The sequence below is a fragment of the Papaver somniferum genome, chromosome 3, assembly GCF_003573695.1.
Source record: "Papaver somniferum cultivar HN1 chromosome 3, ASM357369v1, whole genome shotgun sequence".
Lineage (NCBI taxonomy): Eukaryota > Viridiplantae > Streptophyta > Magnoliopsida > Ranunculales > Papaveraceae > Papaver > Papaver somniferum.
In genome coordinates this window covers 172,905,258-172,932,116 of record NC_039360.1, presented here as the reverse complement: position 1 = coordinate 172,932,116, position 26,859 = coordinate 172,905,258, and the positions used below count along the sequence as shown (strand labels likewise).

The window sequence follows — 26,859 nt, the reverse complement described above, 5'->3', positions numbered from 1 at the left end:
GATTGACATTGTAGATAAACAAGGATCCTGGATCTGGAATGGAATCTGCACAAGTTTGAGTATAGTTAAACACTATTATGTTTGGGAAATTGGAGATGGTTCTTCAGTGCACATCTAGAAAGATAACTGGATTCCAAATATGCACAAACCACCTTCATCTGATATGAGCTCTTCTGGTATGACTTATGCTAGCCAATTAATTAACCATGATACTAAGGAATGGAAGGTAGATACTTCAAATGCTCTCTTTGATGACAACACTGTTAGAGACATTACTAGTTTAAGAATTCCTTATGTTGGCCAAGACAAAATTAGATGGAAACCACCTAATAATGGAAATTTTTCTATCAAGTCTGCTTATAGGGTCATCCTAAATGAGCAGCTGAGTGTGAAGCCTATTAAAATTAATTTGAACATTAACCGAAAACTTTTTCGGAGGCACAAGCTACCTCCCAGGATTCATCACTTTATATGGAAATTTTTGCATAAATGTCTGTCAACTAAGTCTAAGTTGTCTAGAGTTACCAGATACCATGATAATAAATGCTCTATGTGCAATACTCCTTCCGTCCCACTATTACATGACCTAGTTCAAGTTTGCACAATTCTTAAGGAAATGAATGAAAGAGAGTATTTTTTACAATTATACCCTTATGATCATAATTTGTAAAATTTAGAATTGATTTATCTCTCAATCTATACCATGGATTTTCGTAAACTTTGTATCATTGAAAAGCATTTTAAAACAGCTATCTAACGAATATAAACATGGATATCAAATTATACGTATTTCTTATACTACCGATAATCAATCAAAAGGATAATTTTAGAAATATCTCCTTGTTTAATGAAATAGGTCAACTAATAGTGGGACAAAATTTCAAACTAAGTAGGTCATCTAATAGTGGGACGGAGGGAGTATATCAGAAGAAACTCCTCAACATCTTTTCTATGATTGCCCTGTTATCTCTTCAGTCTGGAGTACTGTGAATAACAAGTTCCCATTTGTTCTTCAAAATAGAGACTTATATGAATGACTTTGCAGTTTCTTTATTTTATCTAATGTTCCAGCTCAAAGAGACTTCAAGCTCTATGAGATTGCCTGTTTCACAATCTGGATGATATGGAAGGCACGATGTGCAAAAGTTTTTGATAATAAGTCCGTTAATGTTATGGAAATAACTAACAATGTTATAATGCCGACAGAGGATTTGAATAGGGCCAATCTGTTAAGTACATCCAACTCTGAGATAACCAGTCAGACTTTGCATACTTGGAAACCTCCAGCAAGTGGAGTAGTAAAAATTACCTTTGATGCGTCTTATATTAACATAAACTCTTTGTCAGGTTGGGGACTAATATCTAGAGATGTTGCAGGTAACAACAATGGACTGCAAGGAGGTGCATGCAACACAGTAGATCTGGAGCAAGCTGAGGCACAAGCTCTCCTGGAGGCAGTAGTATGGGTAAAGCAGCAAGGATGGAGGTCAATAGAACTGGAAGGAGATTGCATAAATGTCATAGGAACTCTGAATGGGAAGTATGATTCAGTAAAATGGACATCACTCAATTTAGTTTACGATGTTCAAGTTATTTTAAACACTTTAGATCCTTCGAGATGCAATTATGTGCACAGAGATGCAAATCACTGATTCTCTCACAAAATTTGCAAGAACTCAATCTCTTTGTTTCAACTCTTTTAAATAATAGTCCAAACTGGACTCAAGTCCACATGACAAGAACTCTATGTAACTTTCAAGCATCAACACATTTATCTTTCCTATTAAAAAAGAAAAGAAAAATAGTGCAACAATTACCATGCGGTAAATTCACCCTCGAAAAAGAAATCCGCAAGTCGGTTTTTTTAACGAGTGAGGTGAAGTCGGTTTCTATAAAGGACGGTCGGTTTAGGCCCTAACGATTAAATTGCCCTATAAGTTAGGACCATCTTCAGTAATTAGAACAAACTTTCTTCTCCATATAAATTCCAAACCACAATATAGTTTCATAACCCCTTTTTTTTCTCCTCTCATTCTAGGGTTTTAGGGTTCGTCTGGTCCCTTCAGACCAGTTTCAGTCAATACCTTTCGTTTTAATCAAATCGATCCCTCGGTTTTAGGGTTTGAAGGAATTGTTGGGAATGTCGACGGAGAGAAAAAGGAAAGTAAGCTTATTTGATGTAGTTGATGAAACATCGGTATCTGCTGCTGCTAAACTTGTTAAGATGAATGGATTCGGAGGGGGTTTAATTCATAATAATCCACTTGTGAATCGATGGAATGGAAGACCGTATTCGCAGAGATATATGGATATTTTGGAGAAAAGAAAAACACTTCCTGTTTGGCAGCAGAAAGATGAGTTTTTGCAGGTTTTGAAGAATAATCAGACTTTGATTTTGGTCGGTGAAACTGGTAGTGGTAAAACTACTCAGGTATAATTTTATGCCCTATGTTTTGATTTTGCCCTTATTTTAATTTTAGCCGTAACTATGATTTCATCATGTAATGCCCTAGTTTCATAGTCTCTGTGGATTTTCCATTGGGCATTGATTATTATACCTTAATTTGACCTAGAGCGTGGTTAGGGATACACAATTTATGTACGGGGAATTTGGTAGTAGTTGAGATTCACCGTATAACAAATTCTGACCTAGGTACATATCTTAGGATAGGGCCCCCTTGAACCCGTTATAAATAGCTGTCCCCTTAAAGTTTAGTTGTAGTTGATTGAATGTTGCCTTGGTTACATAATAATGGGGCTTTCAGAAAGTTGTGGATGTATGAAACTATGGTTAGTCAGACTATTCTGGTAATTTGAAGAGTGTGGGATTGAAACAGATTCAGAGTTCTTTAAGGGTGTTTTGTTCATGAAACCCAGAATATTAGCTTACATAGGGTTGGTAACATTATTTCTTTTTTAAGTAACTATGTTCTAGTAGTTTAGTGTTTATTGGAATTCAGTAGATACCTTACTAATTATGCATTATTGTACAAACAGATTCCCCAGTTTGTGATTGATGCTGTCGAGTTAGAAAATCCAGGAAAGCGAAAGAAAATGATGGTTGCTTGCACCCAACCACGTAGGGTTGCTGCTATGTCTGTTTCTCGACGTGTTGCTGAGGAGATGGATGTGACAATTGGAGAAGAAGTTGGTTATAGCATCCGTTTCGAAGACTGTAGTAGTGCAAAAACTGTTCTCAAGTAAGCTTTTTCTTCTGAGATAGTCTGTGGTGTCGAACTATACTCTATGTGCCTGAATAGTTTATTTTGCTTCTTGAAACTATCGTAAAGAGTATGAGATGGTTTTATTCTGTTAACTTATGTATATTTGATCTTGGTGTCACAGGTACTTAACAGATGGTATGCTCTTAAGAGAAGCTATGACTGATCCTCTCTTGGAAAACTATAAAGTGATAATTCTGGACGAGGCTCACGAAAGAACTTTAGCAACAGATGTGTTGTTTGGTCTTCTGAAAGAAGTCTTAAAAAATAGACCAGATCTTAAATTGGTGGTTATGAGTGCAACCCTGGAGGCTGAAAAGTTTCAGGCATACTTCAGTGGTGCCCCTCTTATGAAGGTTCCTGGAAGGCTTCATCCAGTTGAGATATTCTACACTCAGGATCCTGAGAGAGATTACCTTGAAGCAGCAATTCGTACAGTTGTGCAGATACATATATGTGAGGGTCCCGGTGACATTCTTGTTTTTCTAACTGGAGAGGAAGAGATAGAAGACGCATGTCGGAAAATAACTAAGGAAATAGGAAACCAGGGTGAGCAAGTGGGTCCTGTGAAAGTAGTGCCACTGTATTCTACTCTCCCTCCAGCGATGCAGCAGAAGATATTTGATGCTGCTCCACCTCCTTTGAAGGAGGGTGGTCCTCCTGGAAGGAAGATTGTGGTGTCGACCAATATTGCTGAAACTTCTCTGACTATAGATGGTATAGTTTATGTTATTGATCCTGGGTTTGCGAAACAGAAAGTCTACAATCCACGAGTGCGAGTGGAATCCTTGTTGGTGTCACCAATATCAAGGGCAAGTGCTCACCAGAGATCAGGTCGTGCAGGAAGAACACAACCTGGGAAGTGTTTCAGACTGTACACGGAGGGAAGTTTTAATAATGATCTTCAGCCGCAAACATACCCAGAAATATTGAGGTCAAATCTTGCAAACACCGTTCTTACCCTGAAGAAACTTGGAATTGACGATCTGGTGCATTTTGATTTTATGGATCCACCTGCTCCTGAGACATTGATGCGTGCGTTAGAGGTGTTGAACTATCTGGGTGCTTTGGATGATGAAGGAAACCTTACTAAATTGGGGGAGATTATGGCTGATTTTCCGCTGGATCCTCAAATGTCGAAGATGCTTGTTGTTAGTTCAAGCTTTAATTGTTCCAACGAAATTCTCTCAATTTCGGCTATGCTTTCAGGTATGTATGAATCCTATCTAATATATTACGTATGTTTTTCTATTGGGCCTGTGTTCCATCTTACCGCAGTTTTCCATGATTCATGGATGACTCCTTTAAGTCTTTTGGTTTTCATGGATAAGGTAGTGGTCAAGGTCAATGGCATGTGCTTGCAATGCCTAGTTTCCTCCTAAGTTGCATGCATGGGTTTAAGAAAAAAGAATAAAAAAATCTTTCAAATCTTTCAAGAGTTTGTTTGGATTATGCAAGTGCATGGGTCCATGTCCTTAGAGTTGTTTAAATGTTCATCTAGGCTTGTCATCAGCTACTTGTCTGGGTTGCATGCCACTTGTTGGCATGTGCCGTAGAGATTTCTTAGTAAGTGCTGATGCAGTTAGTTGCAGTTTCTCAGTTATTCTCTCATGAAGCAAGTGGTTTCGTCTCGCCTCTATGCATCTGCTGACTGACCTACCGTGGGCCTCCTCTGTGATAACAATTTCTTTCTTTAGTACCCAATTGCTTTGTCCGGCCTAGGGAGGCTCAAAAAGCTGCAGATGAAGCGAAAGCTCGGTTTGGCCACATTGATGGGGACCATCTCACACTTTTGAACGTGTATCACGCCTACAAGCAAAACAGTAAGCACAGTTTATCATCATTTTTGAAGTTTTGCCCATTTATCTGCCTTTTAGGGTTTTGTCTTATTTGTTGCTCGTTTGTTGTTTTGTACACAGATGAGGACCCTTCGTGGTGTTATGATAACTTCGTCAATGCTAGGGCGCTGAAGTCTGCTGATAATGTGAGGCAACAATTAATGCGCATCATGACCAGATTCAACCTCAAGCTATGCAGCACAGATTTCAACAGCCGTGACTACTACATCAACATCAGGAAGGCTATGCTGTCCGGTTATTTCATGCAAGTAGCTCACCTTGAACGTACAGGACACTATCTAACAGTGAAAGATAATCAGGTAAATGTTCTGTTTTCTTTATTTTACAGCTACTAGGTAGACAATGGAAAGAAAAGAGTTGGTTTCACGCATCAGCTTTCTCGTCTCACCTCATCTCATTTGCATCTGCAGGTTGTCCATCTGCATCCATCAAACTGTCTGGATCACAAGCCGGAGTGGGTCATTTACAATGAGTACGTGTTGACTAGCAGGAATTTCATTCGTACCGTTACAGATGTTCGCGGAGAGTGGTAAGTTGATGATGCATGGTATCTGGATTGAGTAGTTACTTTTAACGAGTCTCGTGGCATATTTTGAATTTAGTATTAGTGGGTCGTTAATTGAGAGTATAAGAGGTGGTTGTATGAATTATACTTATTTCTGTGTGTTTGTCCTGCAGGCTTGTTGATATAGCACCCCATTATTATGATCTGGAGAACTTTCCACAGTGTGAGGCGAAGCGCGTCCTAGAAAGGCTTTACCAGAAACGAGAGAAGGATAAAGAAAACAGCAAGAACAAAAAGCAGTAGTCAACTGGATTTTTGTAACAATCGCACTGGTATGTTGTGCCTGACACGGCCGCGAAACATTTCCCTAGTTTGACGCCCCTCTTTATATGTAAAACCTATTAATGGATTTATTTGTAATGCTTTATCTAGTAAAACGTGGAAACTCTATATCACCCTTTCCTGATTTGACCTTGGATATGTTTTGCTCTCTTAATTTTTCTCCTGTTTTACGTACCAAAGTAACTCTTGTTTAAAAACCAAATACATATCAATTTCTGCTAGTTACCAAAGTAACAATATGTTTGATAGAAAGCCAAATGCATCTCAATTTTTGCTAGACAAGTGTTTGTATAATTTCCTATACAAGTCGTTTTTTTCCCCTATATATTAGTCTTCCCAAATCTGTTCTTTGCATGAAAAAGTACTCAGGAGCCCCTCTATGCGTTTCTTATCTGGCCGGATTCAGTATCTAGCTAAAGCCCAGTGATGTCGCTAAGGCCGGGGATCAACCTAGTCTCTCTACAGATACAAACGTCCAGTTGTAAGATTACAGTATTCCATAAACAAGCGCGGAGCGAGGCAGTGTGAAAGATACTGTATGATTGAGAGTCTAAGAACCATTGCATACGCATATGCCAATAGCTTCGGAAACGTTGGTACTGGCGATTGACTATGACATCCACCACAGCCAGCTTGAGTCCCAATGGTTTTTGTTCTTTCAGCACAGCGCAAAACAAATTATTAATATTCTCTAATGAAAAACCGATAACAGTACTAAAAGGATCAAACAAATTTGTGGACTCAAGATGTTTGATTTTAGGTAGATATATAGGGACATGCACACGAGTAAGAAAGAACCAATTACAATGAGCCCCATTCCGGTCTGGCAACTGAAAGAAAATGTTAAAGCTTCTACTACCACACAAAATAAACCGGAAGAATATATTATTATTGGGTAAAGTGATTAGACATTTGCACTACTTTTCTTTTTGTTACCATGAAGGATGTTTGGGCGATTTTGATTATGCATATACTTATATCAGAAAGGAATTATTGATGCTCATGATATTTTACAAACCACAACTAGTTTTCCTCTTTGTAGACAGATTCTTGCGACGAGTCTGATATCTGGATCCAACTACTGTATCATCCCTTCTTTTAAGATCGTAATTGTGAAATGTCACCTTCAGCATTATATTATTTCAGGTGTGTAGTCAGGGCTGGTGCAGTCCAACAATATGAACTTGGCAGTAGGTTCAGCAAAACTAAAGCTGTTTCCTGCTCTAGTCTTGTATATGCCTGGAGACAACAGACATTTCATACAAATGTACGTATCTATTCCCGGCCTTAGTAATACAGGTAAACTTAAAAGTTCGCGCTCCAACGTTTTCCTTAATGTGTTATACTCACATCTCTTGCTCTCTAGCTAATCGTGTACCTGTATATATCGTTCACAAATTTTGAATTCAGGATACTTCAGCTATCACACTGCACCTTTTACTTCGTTGTGGTTGAGATCAATCCTCAATCCACCTATGCAGCACCTTATGTATTTGTATCAAGCTTTTACTAAATCACTGCAATAGTACTGTTACCATTAATTTTTAGAGCTAGATATCAAGGAAAATCCCATCTCAAGTTTTCTAACCAATTTCAGGTAAGCGATCCTTTTCTGCCCATTTTGAAGAACCGAGAAAAAGCTTAGCCTTGTCACCGTGCACAACATTACTAATTGTGTTGATCGACATACTAACTGCACCCATGATGCCATTTGATGTTGTTTAGGCTGGGAACTTTATTTTGGTAAAAAACTGACTTCTACCGTTCCACACAGACCTAACAGACATTGGCACAGAATTCAGATTAGTCCTAGTCCTACGGTACCAAGAGTTCAATAATTCAAAACGGTACCCTGCTGCAGTAAACAAAGAATGGTTAACCATAATTTTGTTTTTGCCAGACATGGGGCAGAGCCTCGAAGAGGACCTACAAGTTTCCAGGTTATAAATTGGATTCCTGAGATGGCCATAAGGTCCCAAATGAGATTCCAGCTGTTTTACCTATGTAAGTTTCGACTAGTGCTCTTCGGCAGTTCCATATATATGGACTTAACTGTGAGTGTTCCATCAAGAGACAAGGTCCATGTAGGCACATCCTTATCACTGCTGTCAGAGAGATGAAAAATGCTAATAAAATTTGCAATAGGACTGAAGCATCAATCATGTCCATTCATACAATTCTTGCAAGTCTGAGAGTTAGAACAGATAACCTACCCACTGCAAGACAATAACTAGCTCTGAACTGGCCAATTCTTATCCCGGTAACATTTAAATTTCATAAGGTAATAACAACATAGTTAAGATCAGTAACGATAGATGTTTCTACTTATATTAGAGGTCTCAAAGAACTACCCATCTCAATAGTTGTGAAAGTTGCTGAAATGAAATCCCTCATCATGTCAATGTTATGCAGGTCATTTCCCTGGGTATGACCAATTACTCAGTCAGAGCCGCATAAGGTCTAGGGCTTCACCAGCATGCAATCCAGTAGAGATTCTAAGCTTCCTGAGATCTTCATATGTAAATGGCTTGTAGAGACGAGGATGGTTCGAGTCAACAAACACCTGTGGAGCCTCCACCATTGCTTCCTTGGGTCCAGGTAGAAAAAGAGCAATTGAAATACGTATTGCCGCCTGCTTGCACTGCACACGGTGCCTTACATTGCAGAACGCACCATTACTCCACACCTAATTTAGACATCCCAACAAATTCAAAGTTTCTTAGAAATTAAGCTAACATAAGTGAATTGGTTCATTTGATAGATATAAGGAAATTGTCGAGTTAATATTACCGTAGCCATGTCTCCGAGATTAACACATAACGATCTTGGTAAAGGATCAACGGTTACATATTTACCAGATGATTTATTCAAGACTTCAAGACCACCAACACAATCATCTTCTTGAAGTACAGTGAGAAAGCCAGAGTCTGTGTGAATTTGGACTCCAGAGGAACCAATACTTTCTTGTGTGAAGTTGTATTTGTTAATCCTGAACTGACAAGGCCATCCCTGCGCCAAATCATTTCTCAAGCCCATACTCTGTGCTAACATTCCGCACAATTCCATTATCAACTCATGTAAAGCAGTCGAGTATGCCTTTATAACTTGTCTGCAAAAACAAATAGTAGCATTTTCCCTTAGAAATATGAAAACTCTATTCAGTGGCAAACTTAATTTCTCAATGTAATTCAGAGTAGCAGGGTATCTATAACTAGGTATCACCGGGGCCTTACGGCCCCGGCTCAACCTCTCCTTTTAGTCTAAAGTCTTAACAATTAAAAAAACTAGGAGTACATCTTAGTTACTGTATTCAAATATTTTAAAAATCCTACAACTTGGTTATTGTATTCAAATATAAAATAAAGAACTTGGTCAATGATAAAATAAAGACCATATACTGTTAGCAGGATATAGATAGTTTATATTCATTTCAGGGTACTCATACTTTTATAACATCAATACTAATAGAATCAGTCAATATTTAGGGACACCGTTCCATCAAAAATATATTCTAAAAAAATACCAATTACTTAATTTAATTTCTTCGATATTACTTCCAATTAGTTTTAAAACCAATCATCATTACTCACTGGATTAATATATATGATTAAAATATATTAATCATCATAACATGACGTAGTGTAGGGTCAAGTATATAGGATGACACTATTTTTTTTTTTTGGCAAAAACCCTTTTCTGCATTCATTTGGTATCCCTTAGGCTAGGTACATGAGGACCTTCTCCTAATAGAATTACGTACCAAAGTTTCTTCAGTCGTCAGCAGGTTATAACACATTAATTTTATCTGTGGATTTTTTATAACACATGATAACTTTCACATACTTCAAGGAAGGACTAACCTTCTTAGAATCTTATTACATATGCATTGAAGTATGTTTGGATTAAAATATATTATGTAGTGATATAGTATCATGAACTACGTCAAAAACATCTTTGTCGATTCCGTGTCACCCGAATAGTCTGTGATTATTTATCAGATATTATCCTTCACCTAGTACCAATTCTCCTTAACTTCATATCAAATTTCTTGTATCAATAAAAGTAAGAATAGCCATCCATTTATTAACATTGTGGTTGAATCAAAGTAGTTTAACTCTCTCCAAGGTGCTACTCAGTTGGTGAGCTTGGAGCATGAGTTCGGGCTTGGCACTCGCTTAAACTCGGCTTAATACTCAGATGAGTTTTATAGAGACTCAGAGTCCCGCTGATCATATATTACTACTAACATGACTTATAGCTAATTAAATCAAATTTTTAACATTATCATGTATGGATTTAGCAACATCAATACAATTAAAACTATATATAAGTTCAACATAACATACGTTTAGCATTAAACAAAACTTGGCTTGGAATAGGCTAAAGAATCGCCAAAAATCTACGTTGGAGACTTATTTAATCGCTCAAACTCGGATTCAGCTGGGAATCAGAAATTTCCAAGGCTATTTAGAGAGTAGCGATTAAACGCTTGGAAATAAGCCTTAGAGACCTTGTCAAACTACTCTGAGTTAGATAGTATTTTTAATTCGAATATTGCTGCTAGAAAAAACCATGGATCTTTCGACGATGAATATTTTCCCTGAAGCTTTACTGTAGAGATGTTGAGGCCATTACGTCTACGACGAAGTGGATGGTATCATTTGATTGGACCTATAAAATTTTCTTACTGATTGTCGTTTTCTTATTGAATTTTTGACGACGTTGTTTAATTTATTCCAGAGATGACAGAAAAAACAGAGACTGGAGTCTTAGATTTCGTATTATACGGAATGATTCACTAAGTTAAATATCCACATTTGTACCTTGATAAGGTCTCAAATACTTAAACTAAGGATTTCACTTGCTATACACAACTCTACCCCAACGCTCCTTATCTTTGCACAAACCTTTCTTGACTATTGAACGCTATTATAGCGACCTTCAAGAAATAAAAAAAAAGTGTACCTCGATGTTATAAACTATTCCGAAAAATATAAATTTTTGAGAGACATGATTGTATTCATTTGTTCGGACAAAAAATACGACATGAATCTATGACGTATATTTTTTTTTATGATGTGAATCAATATGTATAAGAATAAAAGATAACATACTTTTAATTAAAATAAAAAAAGACAACGAACATCTAATTTTTCTATGTTAACGGTGCACGTTGAATCAGAAATTATCTATGTAAAATATTTTGTTGGTTATGACTGTAACAGTGCATGATTCGTAATTTTGTATAAGAAAACATACTATAACGATGCATATTGTAAAAACATGTGATGCCAACAACTGAGCAAATCTCTATATCTTAATATCCCCCATTGACTTCACAATCTTGTACTTCAAGTTGGAGCAACTGATGCTCCTACATGTACCTATCACCATCGACACCATTCAAATTTTTTCATGGTTTTGGAATATCTTTGAAATCATTAAGAGACTTTCCTGATTCATGTAATTGTTTATTCAGGAGATATAATTCATAATCAAGTACATGTTCATTAGTTGGCTACGAATGTTGTACTCATACGTAGTTTAAAATGTAAGTAGTCATCATAAATGTTTAATCCAAACTTTAAACACCGTTTCTCAATTGGAAGTCCATTTTTCATCATTATTGCTTCTTGGATAATCTAGAACCCATTCACTATCTTCTAGAATTCAAAATGCAATGCACACTTTTTTGAAAGTAGCGTGAAGTATCGCTATGGGACCATCCTTAACTGTCTTTGGATAGCCATATGAATATGCACTTGCCATAATAATCATTAATAGGCGCAAGTAGCACAACCAACACAAATTATGGATGGAAAAGTACATTCTTGCAATCTTAAACCACGTTGTCTTATTATTCATCATTTTTTTTCCCGATACAAAGTATTGCGGAAGTTCTTGGTAACTGTAAGCTTAGGAATTAGTGGGGTTAATATTCTGAGTACTCCATCAATGTTGACTTAATTATAGTCTGTTACAATCGTACTAACTTATCAATTGTAATTTAATTTCCCTTAGGTTAGGTACCTGAGAACTTTATACTAATATAATTACCAAAACTTCTTCAGTCGTTGGCAAGTTATAGTACCTTTCTCTAAAATTTTTATAACGCATGATAACTTTTACATTTTATTAGGAAGAAGTAACCTTTTGAGAATCTTATGTGCTGAAGTATACTTGGAGTAAAACTTATTATATAGTGATTGTTTATCAGATCTTTTCCTTCATCAGGTACCAATGCTCCTCACTCATATGTTGAATTTCCTAATTTGAGAAGCACTCCGGATACCTGCTCTTTAAAGATCTTTTATCTAAAGTAAAACCAAGAAGAATAAATGCATTTGAACCATTAAAAATAATCTTGGCCGAGAACTCGTATAAATATTTCAAAGCCTACGGGGTTCAAGCAATTAATAAAAGGAGCTTCAATTTTTCACGAAGGAAATTTGTCGAAGAGTGGTTTCTTTTGGATATACAACAGCCTTTTATCGATCCAGTTCAAGGATCCACTTAAGGAGCATTTAAATTCAATTCTTCATAGATAATGACAGACAAATAAGTCTTGGACAATATTCTGATTCGCATCACTTTGTATCTCTGTCACTTTCTTTATCCGATGTAACACCAAAATCATTTAAATCATCCGATGTAAAATCTTGAGAACCAATTAATCAGTACGAAGAAAAAAGATGCATGCAACTAATCTTGAATCCATGTAGACACACGTCTAAAACTATAAAACTAACCAACCATTCGCTAGAGAAACTACGTCTGAATGTAGGTTAAACTCAAAGTGCCTATAATTACATATACATGTGATCAATGATAGTGTCAGCAATCACATCGTTATCTGGGTTATATCTATTTTTAGGTGTATTAATTTCTACCAAACAAATATTCTTAGGCTCCAGGATATTCGAAGATAACAATGTTTACACACATAAATTGTTGACATTCTTAACACAATTCTTAGGATGATATTATTGCATGAATTTTTTGAATATCTTATAAACATTTTTCAACGATATTAGAGCAAATAATTTAGTGTGAACCATAAGAATTTAAACTTCAAACGTAACATTACAAATCAGTAGATGTTTTGTATTTGTTGGGAAAATGCACTTCTTTTCCTAAAGATTTTTCGCACGGCGTGCTTGCTGGGAAATTCTTCATTATTAATATAATAATAACAAACAAAATAATTTAAGGTCATCATCAAAAAAATAATAAGATATAAATATTCAAACTTGATACTACGAATCAGTTGATATTTTGTACCTCTTGGAAGAAACACTCTTTTCTAAAAGGCTTCTTTCGCACGGCGTGCTTGCGGAGCAATTCGTTAATTAGTATAATAATAAACATGGTATTTTAAAGTTATTATTTAAAAGGGTGATGCAAACAGTGATAAAAACATAGAAATACTAATGCAGGGCTTCTACATATATTTAATGTGCTTGTGGACTTGATTATTCGTGAAGTCGGGTGATTGGTTCGTAATTCTGGCCGGCGAATATTAAATATTTTGATGATCTACTGTTTTTAACTTCAACCGTTAGGTTTCGGAAACCGACCTTCAAAAAGGTAAATGACGACATTATACATTTCAGGTTGTGCTCATTTTTGGTAGAATGTAGAGCTTTGTGAAAAAAATAAATATATATTAGCTTCAAATACATTATTTTTTCGGTTTTAAAGAAAAGAGTTAGCGCCATTATTGTGAGTATGAAGTAATCATGCCAACGAATTCTCCATGTTTTGATCAGGTTGACAGTTTAGAATATTCAATATTTTTCCATGCATATCTTGTATTATGGACCTATATCGTGAAAGGTGATAAATTTATTTTATATATTTTTTATGATGACAATTTTATTCAACCCAATTAGGATTATTAACCGCAATCATCCGGCCAATTGTATATGCGAATAAGATTCAAACATAAGTTATTTGTTTTTCATGTAATGTCCAAAGCAGGTACACCTAAATGAATTCTAATTGGCTTAAAGAAATTTCATGTCTTTGGAGAAAAAGACAATGTAGAAGTATATAGAGTTTACATAATTTTGGTATTGTGCGCGATAATACTTATTTTTATTTATGTGACATAAATTTGAAGAATAATTGTTCTTCTGCTGATAACTGGGCTGGGTTAGTACCTCACTAACATAATTTTAAACAACAAACTAAATAAGCAAAACCTTTTTTTTTGAGTTTCCAGTGTTTGTTAACGCACGCGTAATTGTGTTGAAAATCACTAAAACATCTTCAAGAATTCTCATGGATTTTTTAACTACCCTTCGATATTAGACGGTCTAAATTTAAAAATACAATCACATGACACCAAGATCTTATTTCATTCCGCACACTAATTACCTTAGCCTAATTTCATAAAAAGCCTAACCAACTAACTACATTTGGGTGAGATATTCCGAGAAGTCATAGGGGATAATACTAAAGTAGGTAACACGCAAGGCTCCCAATAACTCAAGAACTGGTTATCATAACAAATTATTAGAAAATAATGACTCACCAGTTCTATCTCCAATTTTTTCTTTAATCTCTCGGAAGCAATCCCAAAATAATGAGTTTAGCATCAGGCGAGTATACAGTTTTGACACAAAAACTTCAACAATTTCACGGATACATAACCTGTAATCAGAGTGAAATTCTGCAATCAGCCATCGATGGGCTCGAAGACGTATCGATTGACATGAATCTAACGTTAACTCATGATATGAATAGATTTATCCTTCTTAGTTCTAATATAGATTCGCCAGCAAGCCCATCATCACTCTAGTCCTGCTAGCTTCAATGCCAGTTCATATAAAATTTCAGACTAATTGAAGTGTTGACCAACCTTTTACACATCAATTGCCTACACAAAATAATGTTGCAAAGACCTGTTAATACCCGACTTGAGATCCAACAACAAGGCGTGAGTTAGAAAAATGTGGCCTACAGTTTACAAATACACAAAAAATCACCCCCAAGTGAATGAGAGAAAGCAACTGAGCTGATTACCAATTTACCACGTATCACAACGATGCAATTGGCTAGCACCTTGTAGGAACCATCTTCGCCTCTCCTATAATAAATCTTATTTACATAAAAACGAAGAGGGTTCATATAAGTTACTAACCAATTGCATAAACTGAATCATACTACGATTAATTACGTAGGAGCTACTCCCTGTTCTTTTGAGTATCTCCTCAGTTGATGCAACATGATGGTAACTTATAGAACCACCATTACTTCTCTTAAAAAAAGCTCTTATTCATCAAAGAGAAGGAAGTTCCCACAGGTTACTGACCAATTCAAAAAATTAAATTTAACTGTTTCCAAAAAATATGATATTTGCAGTGAATGCAGGCCATCACTTGCATGAAAAACACCATTAGGGTCAAAAATGGAAAATAGAGGCTAAATAGCAGAGTCAAAAACAGGTGGAGGACCTCCTCTTCTGTACTGTAAAGAGATTGCAACACCACAAAAGTTGTTTCATATCTAAATTATCGGGTCAAGGAATTTCCAAGAACGTCAGCAACGTTGCGTGGATATAAGGGTCTCCTCTGCACTGTAATGACAGTTCTTATTTGTGTCACTTCTGGTAGCAAATAATGACCCTATGTGTACACACTGTTAAGCTGCAGCTTGCAAGTTGCCTAACTGGAGGTCCTTCGTTATCTTACAGAAAAATTCAACAAATGTGTCAGAAAATTAGTATGCTAACTGGGGTGTATGCGAGTATCCCTAGTCAAACTTGTTCGAATGAGCTAACAACCACCTCAAATGAATTTTACATCTAATTTAGGGGGTAGGTACTAACTACACTTGTCCAAGAAAAAGAAAAAAAAGAAAAAAGAGAATTTGTTTCATAAATCAACCCCTGGTATGGAAGTGATTTTTTATTCTTTTAAATTTTCAAGATAACCAAGCAAGCGCCACTACATGACCATATCTGCAGTGACTACTATGCTTTGAATCTTGATGGATGGCATCTCATAGACATGAGCAAGCTGGCTAGATATTTTACCTAAGAATTTATTAATTGAAAAAGTCTATAATGTTGAGCTCCAAATCACATAAATTTTCATATACAAATAAAAAGCATATGAACATTCACAAACTTCTTCAACTATCTTTTTACATATTTGTCAGTTAAGTAAGCAAAACCCAGTTCTGGTATCCATAACCCAGTCGTGGTTTTCAAGACATATTATGTCTTCTTAAAGGCAATGTCAATAAAACTCCTGATGTGATAACATCGCCAATGGGATAATCAAATTACTATTGCGGATGCATGTTAGGTTGTGTAATGCTTGCCTCTTCATCAGCTTCTTTTTTTTTTTCCAGTTTTCAAACATCACCTTTATAGTAAATTTTGCAATTTGGTATTATAGTATGCAACTATTGATATTGGCTATTGCAGACTTAGCATAAAAATTAACCATGAAATGGAAAAGTTCACTAAAACGCAAGGTTTGAGGTTGTTGAAAGTAGTCATGCGCTTTCCAATAATCTCCACCTCTTTGAAATCCCGACTTCTGAAACCAAGTGCAAGGGTGAACTCCAGCCAAAAATGTCCAAAATAGGTTTCAACCACAGTCATTAAAAGACGACCACTTGCATGGCAAAAAATGGAGGTAAAGGGAACTCCTAACTTAATGCAGAGAAACAAATAGATAGATGATCAAAGCAATCTCTTTCCTTTATAGTATGTGTTATGTCCATGATAACTTCCTCGTTTCTGTACCTGCATATCTGAGTAACCTCCTCATTGTCGTACATTCTGATAGGAGCCTTATTCCCCTTGAAGACAGTTGAGCATCACTTGGAGATTTCAGTAGCTTGGATAGACCTGCATTAAGGTAACCTACAAATAAGAAAACGAAATTTCAGTAGAATTTTCTGAATTGTATTTTACCTTGCTGATTTACCACAATGTGCAAAAAAGGGAACTGTGTTCTAGAGGTATTCACCCAAGAATAGAAACAGGGATCCGAGTTCCATAATTTGAGGAGATTTTATCATTTCTCCTTTTTCTTCCCGCTCCGCATCTCAAAGGTCCGATTCCAAACAGTATATAAAGTAGACTCCCAACACTTAATTCGTTAAAAACTTGAGTGCTAAAAGTACACAGGTTAGTGAATCAAATGCAAAGAGAATTAGGTGTACGGAAGTAGCTAATATCAGAGAATTTGTGATCTCTTGTGATCACTGACCCATTCACAAAGCTAAAAGAAGGTTTCCCTCATCTATAAAAGATGTAATGTACTTGTTAATACTGGTGATGGCATGAATGCATATTGCGTTATTCATCTGGTGTAACATAATTCAATCATCAATGTCAATTTTATGAGCGAATTTGGTACTATTTTACTACTTGTAAGTTAGAGTAAAGGATGCAATAAAAAATGATTACTATAGAGGACTGAATCTGGTGTGAATTGAATACACAACTTTCTAACTTGATGTCAGACGCACTACCATTGTGCCACAGATTCATATTCGTTGATGCACCGTTTTGGACCATGAAACTTTGTTCTAACAGAAATTAAACATGCCAACATAAAAAATTTAAAGGCAATCTAGAAAACAAAACGAAATCTTCGACACATGAATTACAATGAGTAGTGTAAATTTGTACCGAAATTTCCGGGTTACGCTATTATAATCCTAAAAGTTCTAAGTTCGATTTTTAGAGTAAAGCAACATACAAAACCAACGAAACCCAAATTACATTACTCACAGATAAGTAATATTACACCATTAAACATAATAGTCAAAACATGTTAACCTTAAGTCTTCACTACAGAGCCTAGGATTGAGATTTATATCATTATTAACTAGGAACCAATTTGTATCTCTTTATAGCTATGCAGATTACTTAAATCAAAGAGAGAAGAGATTACCTCAAAAAATGAATCAAATCTGATGAGACACCCATTGTCCAAATTAGCCTCTTCACCTACAAAATCAATACAAAAACTAATCATTAACAAATACATTGAAAGTTGAAAACAACCAAATATGATAAACAAATATTTGTGCATGGTTGTATGCAGATGTATACAGACTCGGTACTGCAAGACTGCTTCAGTGATGAAACACTGAGATATTTAACATTGCTCTTTATACCACTTTTATTGTGTTTTTCTGCTGTTGTCCAAAGGAATTGCGGGAAAGAATATAACTCGAAACCGATATACTTACCCCTAACAGATGCTCAGGATCTTGATTGATTTTCCCTGTTTACATTAACCTGTCGGCAAACCTAACATCACCTCAGTCCAGACTGTCACCATCCAGAGGGGAGTAAACTCTGAAAAAGCAAACATGATACTGATTATTATACTTAAACAACAAAAATCCTGCAACACAAAACCAATGAATTATATGAAGCACCTTGTATAAACCTGTGAAAAATCAGGATTAGTAAAACCCACCCTTCACCACTTCGCGTAGGGATTCCTTTTAATCCTTGTTCAACCACTGGTCCTTGACTAACGCAGTGGTTCTATCACCCGAAGAGGAACATCCATTTAGCATTGACTCATTGACCAATTTAATATAACTACACAAACATAAATGGATGGTTTCCTTTCTATAAGTAGATGAGGGTGTTCAATTAGTATTATGACAATCGGTAGAAAATTTCAACCAAATGAGCTTTGACGATGTAGTCTACACCTCACATATGCAAAAACGAATTAGCAAAATCAACAGGAAGACCAAGACATAATCCAAGGAATAACAACTCAATATCCATAATTCCCACAATTGTTGATTCAATAATGGCCAAAAGCCCTTTGATGCAACAAAGTGTTTCCATCAACTGCCATAAAATCCTAGAATGATATCAAGGCTATGGCGTTATTATTTTGTAGATCATTTTCACCATTTCTCATCTTGTTAGTGACATTGCATATTCCGCTCAACGTTATAAAGGATCGATCTACTGAATAATAATATCATCGACAGAATAATATATGTCAGCAAATATATCAAGGGTTTCCTGAGTACATAAATCTAAATAGAAGGGAAAATATTTGCTTTGACAGGAGAGAAGGTACTTTGTAACTGGACAGTGCTAACCATATGAAACTCCGCACCTCAACCAAATCCACAATCTTGCGTAAGTCTGGATGGGGAACAAAGAGAGAGACTTAACTATGTGATTAGGTAAATACATGAGAAACAAATCTTATGCTTACTTTCGGGGAATGCTGGAGATATGGTACACCTTTATCAGAAACTTTAGTCCAGTAATTTTCCCCACTGGCAATTTTTCCTACAAATAATTACCACAACAATCTCTTAGTACTAAACCTACATTAAATTTTAAAGACACTAAAAAACTAAGATCGTAGAATACCTTCAGTATGGAGGAATGATCGTCCAAGCTATGCATACTTGTGACTTGACAAACTGAATCAACAAAAAATAAAACATTGTGAGGAATGTCTATTCCTATTTTGGTTGGATTACTAATGAAACCCATTTCAGAGATGGATTTTGCTAACCTAACTGGCTAACTCGGAGTATGCAAAAATGGAGTTTTTTCACTCAGGAATGACTTTTTTAGTCCCAGTCCAGTCATAGTGGAACCTATAGTTGTCATTATATAGTTTCATTAACAATAAGAATCAAAATAAGGGAGAACTGAAACAAAACAAAATAAAAAAAAATCCTAGAAAGCTACATCTGGTAATGATTCTATGCAATTCTGGAAATTTTGAAATTGAGCAATTATATTAACGATCCGGTATCGTGCACACAATCATATACATGCACATAAACCTATAAGTTAATATAATTGAAGACGAAATCCTACACAGATTCATTATTCATGATGAAATAGTGATATGCTTGCACCGACATTGTATATTGATGGGCAGTCCCCCCCCCCCCCCCCCCCCCCCCCCCCCCCCCCCCCCCTTGAAACTTACAGGTATTATCGTGAATGGGAACTTGGACCTCCAGTACCCGGTAATGCTCGTCCATTGACCCTGTCATCTTGGAGTGTTTTCCCGTGGACAAATGCAAGAACGTCTCTAGGAAATTAATCAGGCGATGCAATCACTATCCCTTTCTAAAGTAGCGTCAATTTCATCAAAGCCCCTTGTCTTTCCTCCTACAATAGACCATCATCAAAGGTTAAATCAAGTTCAGTTGTTGCACGTGTATATCAAATGAGTATACCTTTAACTTCTTGAGTCTTATTTCCTCTAAATAATAGTTTTCATCGTTCATCCATTTCCAAGATGACAACGTAGAATTTTCACCTGAAAGCAATGTTCTTACCTCATTTGTGAGTGCATTAGTTTAGGTTTATAATCTGCCATGTCATCTGCTGAGAAGACGAAAGCCTACACAGATTTATTATTCATGATGAAAGAGTGATATGCTTGCACCGATATTGTATATTGATGGGAAGTAATCATCTATTTTCTCCCTCTTGAAACTTACAGGTATTAGCGTGAATGGGAACTTGGACATCCAGTAGCCGGTAATGCTCGTCCATTGACCCTGTCATCTTGGAGTGTTTTCCCATGGACAAATGCAAGAACGTCTCTAGGAAATTAATCAGGCAATGCAATCACTATCCCTTTCTAGATTAGCGTCAATTGCATCAAAGCCCCTTGTCTTTCCTCCTACAATAGACCATCATCAAAGGTTAAATCAAGTTCAGTTGTTGCACGTGTATATCAAATGAGTATACCTTTAACTTCTAGAGTCCTATTTCCTCTAAATAATAGTTTTCATCGTTCATCCATTTCCAAGATGACAATGTAGAATTTTCACCTGAAAGAAATGATCTTACCTCATTTGTGAGTGCATTAATTTAGGTTTATAATCTGCCATGTCATCTGCTGAGAATCTAACACCAACTGTTGGAACAATCTGCACAGAGCAAGTTTAAATTTTTTTTGAGTTTAATCTGTGATTTGGAATTAGGAGGCTCAGTCTTGCAATGAATATGAGTATTTATGTTAATGAATAAACAGTGCAACCTCCTAATGCATGTCTACGTTTTAGGTTAAAATCAATACAATTTTTGTGAATACAATACCAACTAAAGGAAGAATCTGCAGAGGGGACAGAATCAAGGTTATTGCATTATCTGCACTCAAACCTACCAATTACATGAAACTCATATGAAAAAGATAAACCACACACTCAAATTAAGCCTAACCCACAAACCCAAATCTAATTAAAATACTAAATTATACATAAATCTAATTCAGTTTGTGGTCTCTTATTACACAATAGTGATCATTGTCCTATAATTTGAAGAGATTCTTATAAGAACCGTTAGTGGTTGAAGAGTACTACTAAAAAACCCTAGAAATTGACAAATCCAGAAAACCCTACTCTGCCCAAACCTAAAATCCTAAATTGCGATAATCTTACATATCTTATATGTTGTCTTGTAACGCAACAATAAAGGAATTTCTTGTGAAACAGATTGCAATCTGATAATGCATACTAATTGAACGTAATTGAACCACCTGATTGGGTACTGTATAAACATTCAGGCTTCAATGATTTCCAATAGTATGTTCCTGAAGGTTACCCACCCTTCATCCTATAAAACAAAGCTAATAAAAACAATATTAGCAATAACCACGGAGAACTATTAAGGGAGAAAATACGATTGAAATCAATATTAATTGGAAATCAATATCGTAAAACTAAATGATAAATCAGTGTTTAAACCAAACCCTAGAAATTGATAAACCTATAAAACAATAACTCTGCCCAAACCTAATATCATAAATTACAGAAATCTCAATAATTGATAAATCAGGGTTTGCTGCAATGGATTTGGAGATCGATACCTTTTCAATTTGAGGATTTTAACCTCGAAAATTCAGAATCCCAATTACCAATTTCTCAAATTATACCACCAAACTAATTTAGAGATCAAGATAGTCGATGGCTTCATGCAATCCAACTTGATTTGATATTAGCAAAAGAAAGGGTTATAAAAGAAAGCCCTGATAGCTGCTCCTCCAATAGTATTGATGGTTGTAACAACTTATTTCAAGTAAAGAACCATCAACCCATGCGGTGAATAAGATAAACAATCGAAACTGAGAACTGAGAGCAAAGCAAGAGAAAGACTGAACTCAACTTCTTTCTTCTAGGTTTAGTGTTTGTTGACCCGCATCCCACTCCATAACATTACTGAAATTTCCTGACCGTCCAAGTCATAGCTCGATCCGAATGATCAAGACCGCCAGATCAGGGTCCCGTCAAATCCTGTCCGTCTAATGACCCTCAAATCTCAGAGTCAATTACCAACTTTTTTTTTTGTTACAAAGATTCAGCTGAAGATCAAATTCTCGCACTAAAAACCAAGTTAAGTTAGAATCAGTGAGGAAATAGAAAGTACGTACCTTTGCTGCGGGGATGCATCCAGCTGAGTGCAGAAGGTTTCAACAGCATCGGAAGATCCCATATCATACAGACCCAATGCTTCATATAGAGGATTTTTCTCATTCGGGGCCATATATCCACTCCCCTCGATCACATCAGTATTGCGCCGTTTGATTTCAATCGGTCGATCAAATAGCAAACGAACAACCTGTTTCATATCTGACATTAATGTATCAGGTATGCCGTGGTTGGTTATCCTAAAACATCCCCACTTTTTACATGCTTCTAAAATCTTTGCAGACTGCCCTGGGAATTTCTGAAGATCGATCACGGGAATTGAAACAGCCTCCATTTGCAACAGCAAACAAGACCTGAATTTCTTCTGCGGAGTTCTATAGACAGAGTTCAGATGTATGGGAATGGGAAGAAATGATGACTTTTAGAGTGAAGTGGTATTTATATATCTGCGTAGGTGGAATTTTAGTACGGAAATTTATTGAAGTTTGACGATTGGTTTCGTGGAGAAATCAAACTCATCTGGTCTTGTTGTTTTTGACAGCATCTCAAGTGGATGGCAACCAAATTTGGACCTACTAAAGAGGATGAGAAAGCGGAAGTCACCTTCCTACTCTGTACAACAAACCGATAAAGAGGACGAGAAAGCGGCAGTCACCTTCCTATTCTGTCCAACAAACCGATGGGTATCTTTAAACGATGCAAAGGTTTTCTGGTTGCACCAACCTCTTGGCATAGGAAAGTATTCCATTCCAATAGGTTCCATATTCATGTATCTTAAGCAAAGGAAATAGTTTTGCTAAATCTGTGAAGAGAGCATAATCTGCCCCATTATAATGCCATAAATGATTTGTTCTTGATTTTGAGCCGTTGGAATGGAATACTTTCCTAATAGGCATCTAGCTTTTGGGGTGGTGCTTTTTTTTTTTTTTCTGATTCTGCCGTCTCACAATTGAATTTGTGGGTGTGCACAAATTCCCTTCTTAGCTTGTCAGGAATTTATAAGGGAATAATCACTGACAACCGCGGAATAACGGATCTTGAGATATTATGATGAATAATAAGTAAACCAAGCACAAGCAACTACGAAAATACGAGAAAGATAAATCAACTCACAAGACACAAGATTTATAGTGGTTCGACCAATACATACAACTTGTATATATTGTCTACGTCCACTTTGAGACGCACCAACTCAAATCCACTATGAAGGAAAAACGATTACAACATCGTGTGAATTCCAGCAAACCCTTGGTTACACCGCAACAATTACCCGAGACGATAACCTTGTCTCTTGTTCCTCACCAATATGCTCTCACAACGAAATCCTAGCTTTAGCCCTAAAAGCTATACAAGAAATCTCTCACCGATCTCTTAATCCTTTTCCACACAATGCACAAATTCTACAAGGCCTAACTACCTATTTATATAGGTTACAAACTTGGCCACCAAGAATTCTAATCGGTTTAGGAAACCCCTTCCCTAAATAACCACGTCTAACTTTAGGAAATAATTAATTAGTCTTCAATAACTAACAATCTCCCACTTTGAAGACTTATTGATTGTCTTTCATTCTTCAACTTTGGATTGACGGTGCTAAAACATCTTCCTTGTTAGTGCGGCTCCCCTCCCAGATCCTCATTCTGAGAGACCAACTAAAGTCTTGCAGAGCTTTAGCTTGTCTGATGTAACTCCCTTGGTAAACATATCCGCCGGATTCTTCGAACCAAGAATCTTGTCGAGCTTCAACTCTCCTTCTTCTAAGAGATCCCGAATGAAATGATAACGGATATGTATATGCTTCGTCCTAGCAAGATAAGATGAGTTCTTGGTTAAATGTATAACACTTTGACTGTCGCTAAACAGAACATTATCTCCTTGTTCCTTGCCCAACTCAGCTAATAATACTTATAACCAAATCATCTCCTTGCTTGCTTCCGTCACCGCTACGTACTCCGCTTCCGTAGTAGACAATGTCACCAACTTCTGTAACCGTGAGTTCCAACTCACTGCAGCTGACCCCATAGTATAAACATAACCGGTCGTACTTCGCCTTTTATTTACATCACCTGCGAAGTCTGCATCCACATAACCCCTCAAGATAGAACCACCTTTTCCATAACACAATGGTACGTTTGTGTTACCTCTCAAATACCTGAGAATCCACTTCACAGCTTCCCAATGTTGTTTTCCTGGGTTGCTTGCATATCTACTCACTACTCCCACTGCATGTGCAATATCCGGTCTCATGCACACCATAGCATATATTAGACTCCCAATAGCCGAAGAATATGGTACGTAAGACATGTAATCCTTTTCTTCATCTGTCTTTGCACTCTGCATACTTGAAAGACGAATTTGACTTCCAAGTGGAGAACTAACTGGTTTAACATTCTCCATATTGAACCTTTTCAACACTCGTTCAATATATTCGGTCTGACTAAGCATAAGTACACCCTTAGCTCTGTCTCTTATGATCCTCATTCCAAGAATCCGCTTTGCTTCACCAAGATTTTTCATAGCAAACTCACTTTCTAATTGTTTCTTCAAATTCTCAACTTCTTGTAGAGATGTTCCGGCAACCAACATATCATCCACATACAGTAGTAATATGATGTAGTCAGAACCATTCATTTTGAAGTAACAATAATAATTTGCATTACACCGTGAGTAACCACTTCTATGCATGAAGTTATCAAACTTCTTGTACCACTGTCTCAGGGCTTGTTTTAAACCATACAAACTCTTCTTTAGCTTGCACACCATCTCTTCCTTGCCTTTTACTATGAATCCTTCTGGCTGCTTCATGTAAATTTCTTCATCTAGGTCACCATGAAGAAAAGCTTTCTTTACATCCAACTGTTTAAGGTAGAGATCTTCAGAAGCCACTAGACTTAACACTACTCGAATAGTAGTCATCTTCACAACTGGAGAAAATATCTCGTTGTAATCAACACCAGGTTTTTGCTGGAAACCTTTCACAACCAACCTCGCTTTGTAGCGAAATTCTCCATTTGCTTCAGATTTCATCCGATAAACCCACTTGTTATGCAACGCCTTCTTACCTCTTGGTAATTTTACTAACACCCAAGTGCCATTCTCATCAAGTGAATTTATCTCATCCTCCATAGAAAGTTTCTACTTTCCTGAATCATCAGCCGCTAGTTCTTCCTTAATATCTTCAGGTTCGCCTCCATCCGTAAGTAATAGATAATTCAAAGCATACCTTGGGTATGGTTTAGGAGTTCTTGACGATCTTCGTACTTCTTGTGAAACTGTAGGAATAACTACCACTGCAGTGGAAGTCTCTTCAACTTGTACTTCTCTGCCATCATGCTTTTCTTGTTCCACACTTCTTCCAGAAACATCATCAATATCGATATACAACTCCTTATCAATGTTGCTTGACCTGACATCTTCAACTTGTGCTGTATTTCTGTCCTTGTACAGCTCATTCTCATTAAAAGTGACATCTCTACTTCTAATAACTTTGTAACCCTCATAGTCCCAAAGTTTATACCCAAAAGCGTCAATTCCATAACCAAGGAATATACACTTCTTTGCTTGAGCACCTATCTTAGACCTCTCACCGAGACTAAGATGAACATAACCAACACAACCAAAAACTTTCAAATAGGAAAGATTTACCTTTTTGCCAGTCCAAACCTCCTCTGGTATCTTCATATCTAATGGACTACTAGGTGTTATGTTAATTAGATAAGCAGCCGTCTTTGTTGCATGTGCCCAGAAGGTCTCGGGAAAACCAGACTGCAACCTCATGCACCTTGCACGTACATTCAACGTCCAATTTATACGTTCTGCTACTCCATTCTCCTGTGGTGTCCTTGGAACTGTCCTCTCCAAACGAATTCCATTTGTAGCACATAACTGTAAGAATTCTGTTTTGTCATACTCACCATCGTTGTCTGACCTTAGACACTTCAACTTCAGACCAGTTTCTGTTTCAACCAAAGCTTTCCACTTCTTAAACACTTCATACACCTCGAACTTATTCTTCATGATGTAAAGCCACACCTTCCTTGAGTGATCATCAATAAAGGTGACATAATACTGGAACCCGTTGTGAGACGCAACAAAAATTGGTCCTCATACATCCGCGTGAACCAAATCAAGTTTTTCACTTCTCAAGTCTCTTCCTCCTCTGCTGAAACTAACTCGTTTTTGCTTTCCAAGAACACAGTCTTCAAAAAAACTCATATCAACAGACTTCACCTTAGGTAGATATCCTCCCGAACATAGAATCTTCATGTTCTTCTCACTCATGTGCCCTAATCTTCTATGCCATAAGTTAGTGTCTTCACCACTACTAGCCACTGCTAAAGTAGTTCCATATGAAGTCCGGTATAGAGTATTGACTCTAACTCTTCGAGCTAATACCATAACCCCTTTCTTTACTTTCCAATTGTGTTTCGTTAACACAACTTCACAGTCATCATCACAAACTTGGCCCACAGACACCAAGTTCTTCTTCAAATTTGGAACGTGTCGTACATCCTTTAATTTCCAT

General features: G+C 36.6%; 2 protein-coding genes across 43 annotated transcripts; one reads left to right on the top strand and one right to left on the bottom strand.

The window, feature by feature from the left end:
* Nucleotides 1-2,003: 2,003 nt before the first annotated feature.
* Nucleotides 2,004-6,148, top strand: LOC113358047 (probable pre-mRNA-splicing factor ATP-dependent RNA helicase DEAH2). Of its 2 annotated transcripts, XM_026601552.1 has the most exons (7): nucleotides 2,004-2,431; nucleotides 2,998-3,200; nucleotides 3,346-4,430; nucleotides 4,919-5,044; nucleotides 5,141-5,379; nucleotides 5,491-5,609; nucleotides 5,759-6,148. In XM_026601552.1, exons 1-7 carry the CDS (start codon nucleotides 2,141-2,143, stop codon nucleotides 5,886-5,888), a joined length of 2,193 nt encoding a protein of 730 aa, XP_026457337.1. In that variant the 5' UTR covers nucleotides 2,004-2,140; the 3' UTR covers nucleotides 5,889-6,148. The 2 variants fall into 2 exon arrangements, 1 of the variants encoding a protein (XP_026457337.1); XR_003364149.1 differs by lacking the exons at nucleotides 5,491-5,609; nucleotides 5,759-6,148 and having other exon boundaries at nucleotides 2,141-2,431; nucleotides 4,814-5,044; nucleotides 5,141-5,289.
* Nucleotides 6,149-8,370: 2,222 nt separating this feature from the next.
* On the bottom strand, nucleotides 8,371-22,883 carry LOC113358046 (2-oxoglutarate-dependent dioxygenase DAO-like). Of its 41 annotated transcripts, XR_003364133.1 has the most exons (12): nucleotides 21,776-22,479; nucleotides 21,446-21,535; nucleotides 20,758-20,837; nucleotides 19,883-20,587; nucleotides 19,457-19,541; nucleotides 19,309-19,361; nucleotides 19,148-19,224; nucleotides 19,007-19,074; nucleotides 18,380-18,507; nucleotides 18,147-18,255; nucleotides 16,913-17,901; nucleotides 16,000-16,791 (listed from the first exon to the last, which is right to left on the bottom strand). XR_003364133.1 is itself a non-coding variant. In XM_026601550.1 (3 exons), exons 1-3 carry the CDS (start codon nucleotides 22,666-22,668, stop codon nucleotides 8,371-8,373), a joined length of 894 nt encoding a protein of 297 aa, XP_026457335.1. In that variant the 5' UTR covers nucleotides 22,669-22,883. The 41 variants fall into 41 exon arrangements, 1 of the variants encoding a protein (XP_026457335.1); XR_003364118.1 differs by having other exon boundaries at nucleotides 18,380-19,074; XR_003364132.1 differs by having other exon boundaries at nucleotides 18,380-19,074; nucleotides 19,177-19,224.
* Nucleotides 22,884-26,859: the final 3,976 nt, after the last annotated feature.

Coding starts and splice junctions, on each gene's coding strand:
- LOC113358047 (XM_026601552.1), top strand. CDS start 2,141: ATGTCGACGGAGAGAAAAAGGAAAGTAAGCTTATTTGATGTAGTTGAT. Junction 5,045..5,140: donor TCACGCCTACAAGCAAAACA/GTAAGCACAGTT, acceptor TTTTGTACACAG/ATGAGGACCCTTCGTGGTGT. Junction 5,380..5,490: donor TAACAGTGAAAGATAATCAG/GTAAATGTTCTG, acceptor TTGCATCTGCAG/GTTGTCCATCTGCATCCATC.
- LOC113358046 (XM_026601550.1), bottom strand. CDS start 22,668: ATGGAGGCTGTTTCAATTCCCGTGATCGATCTTCAGAAATTCCCAGGG. Junction 9,037..22,336: donor GATGCATCCCCGCAGCAAAG/GTACGTACTTTC, acceptor TTGTTTTTGCAG/ACAAGTTATAAAGGCATACT. Junction 8,614..8,717: donor ATCTCGGAGACATGGCTACG/GTAATATTAACT, acceptor TGTCTAAATTAG/GTGTGGAGTAATGGTGCGTT.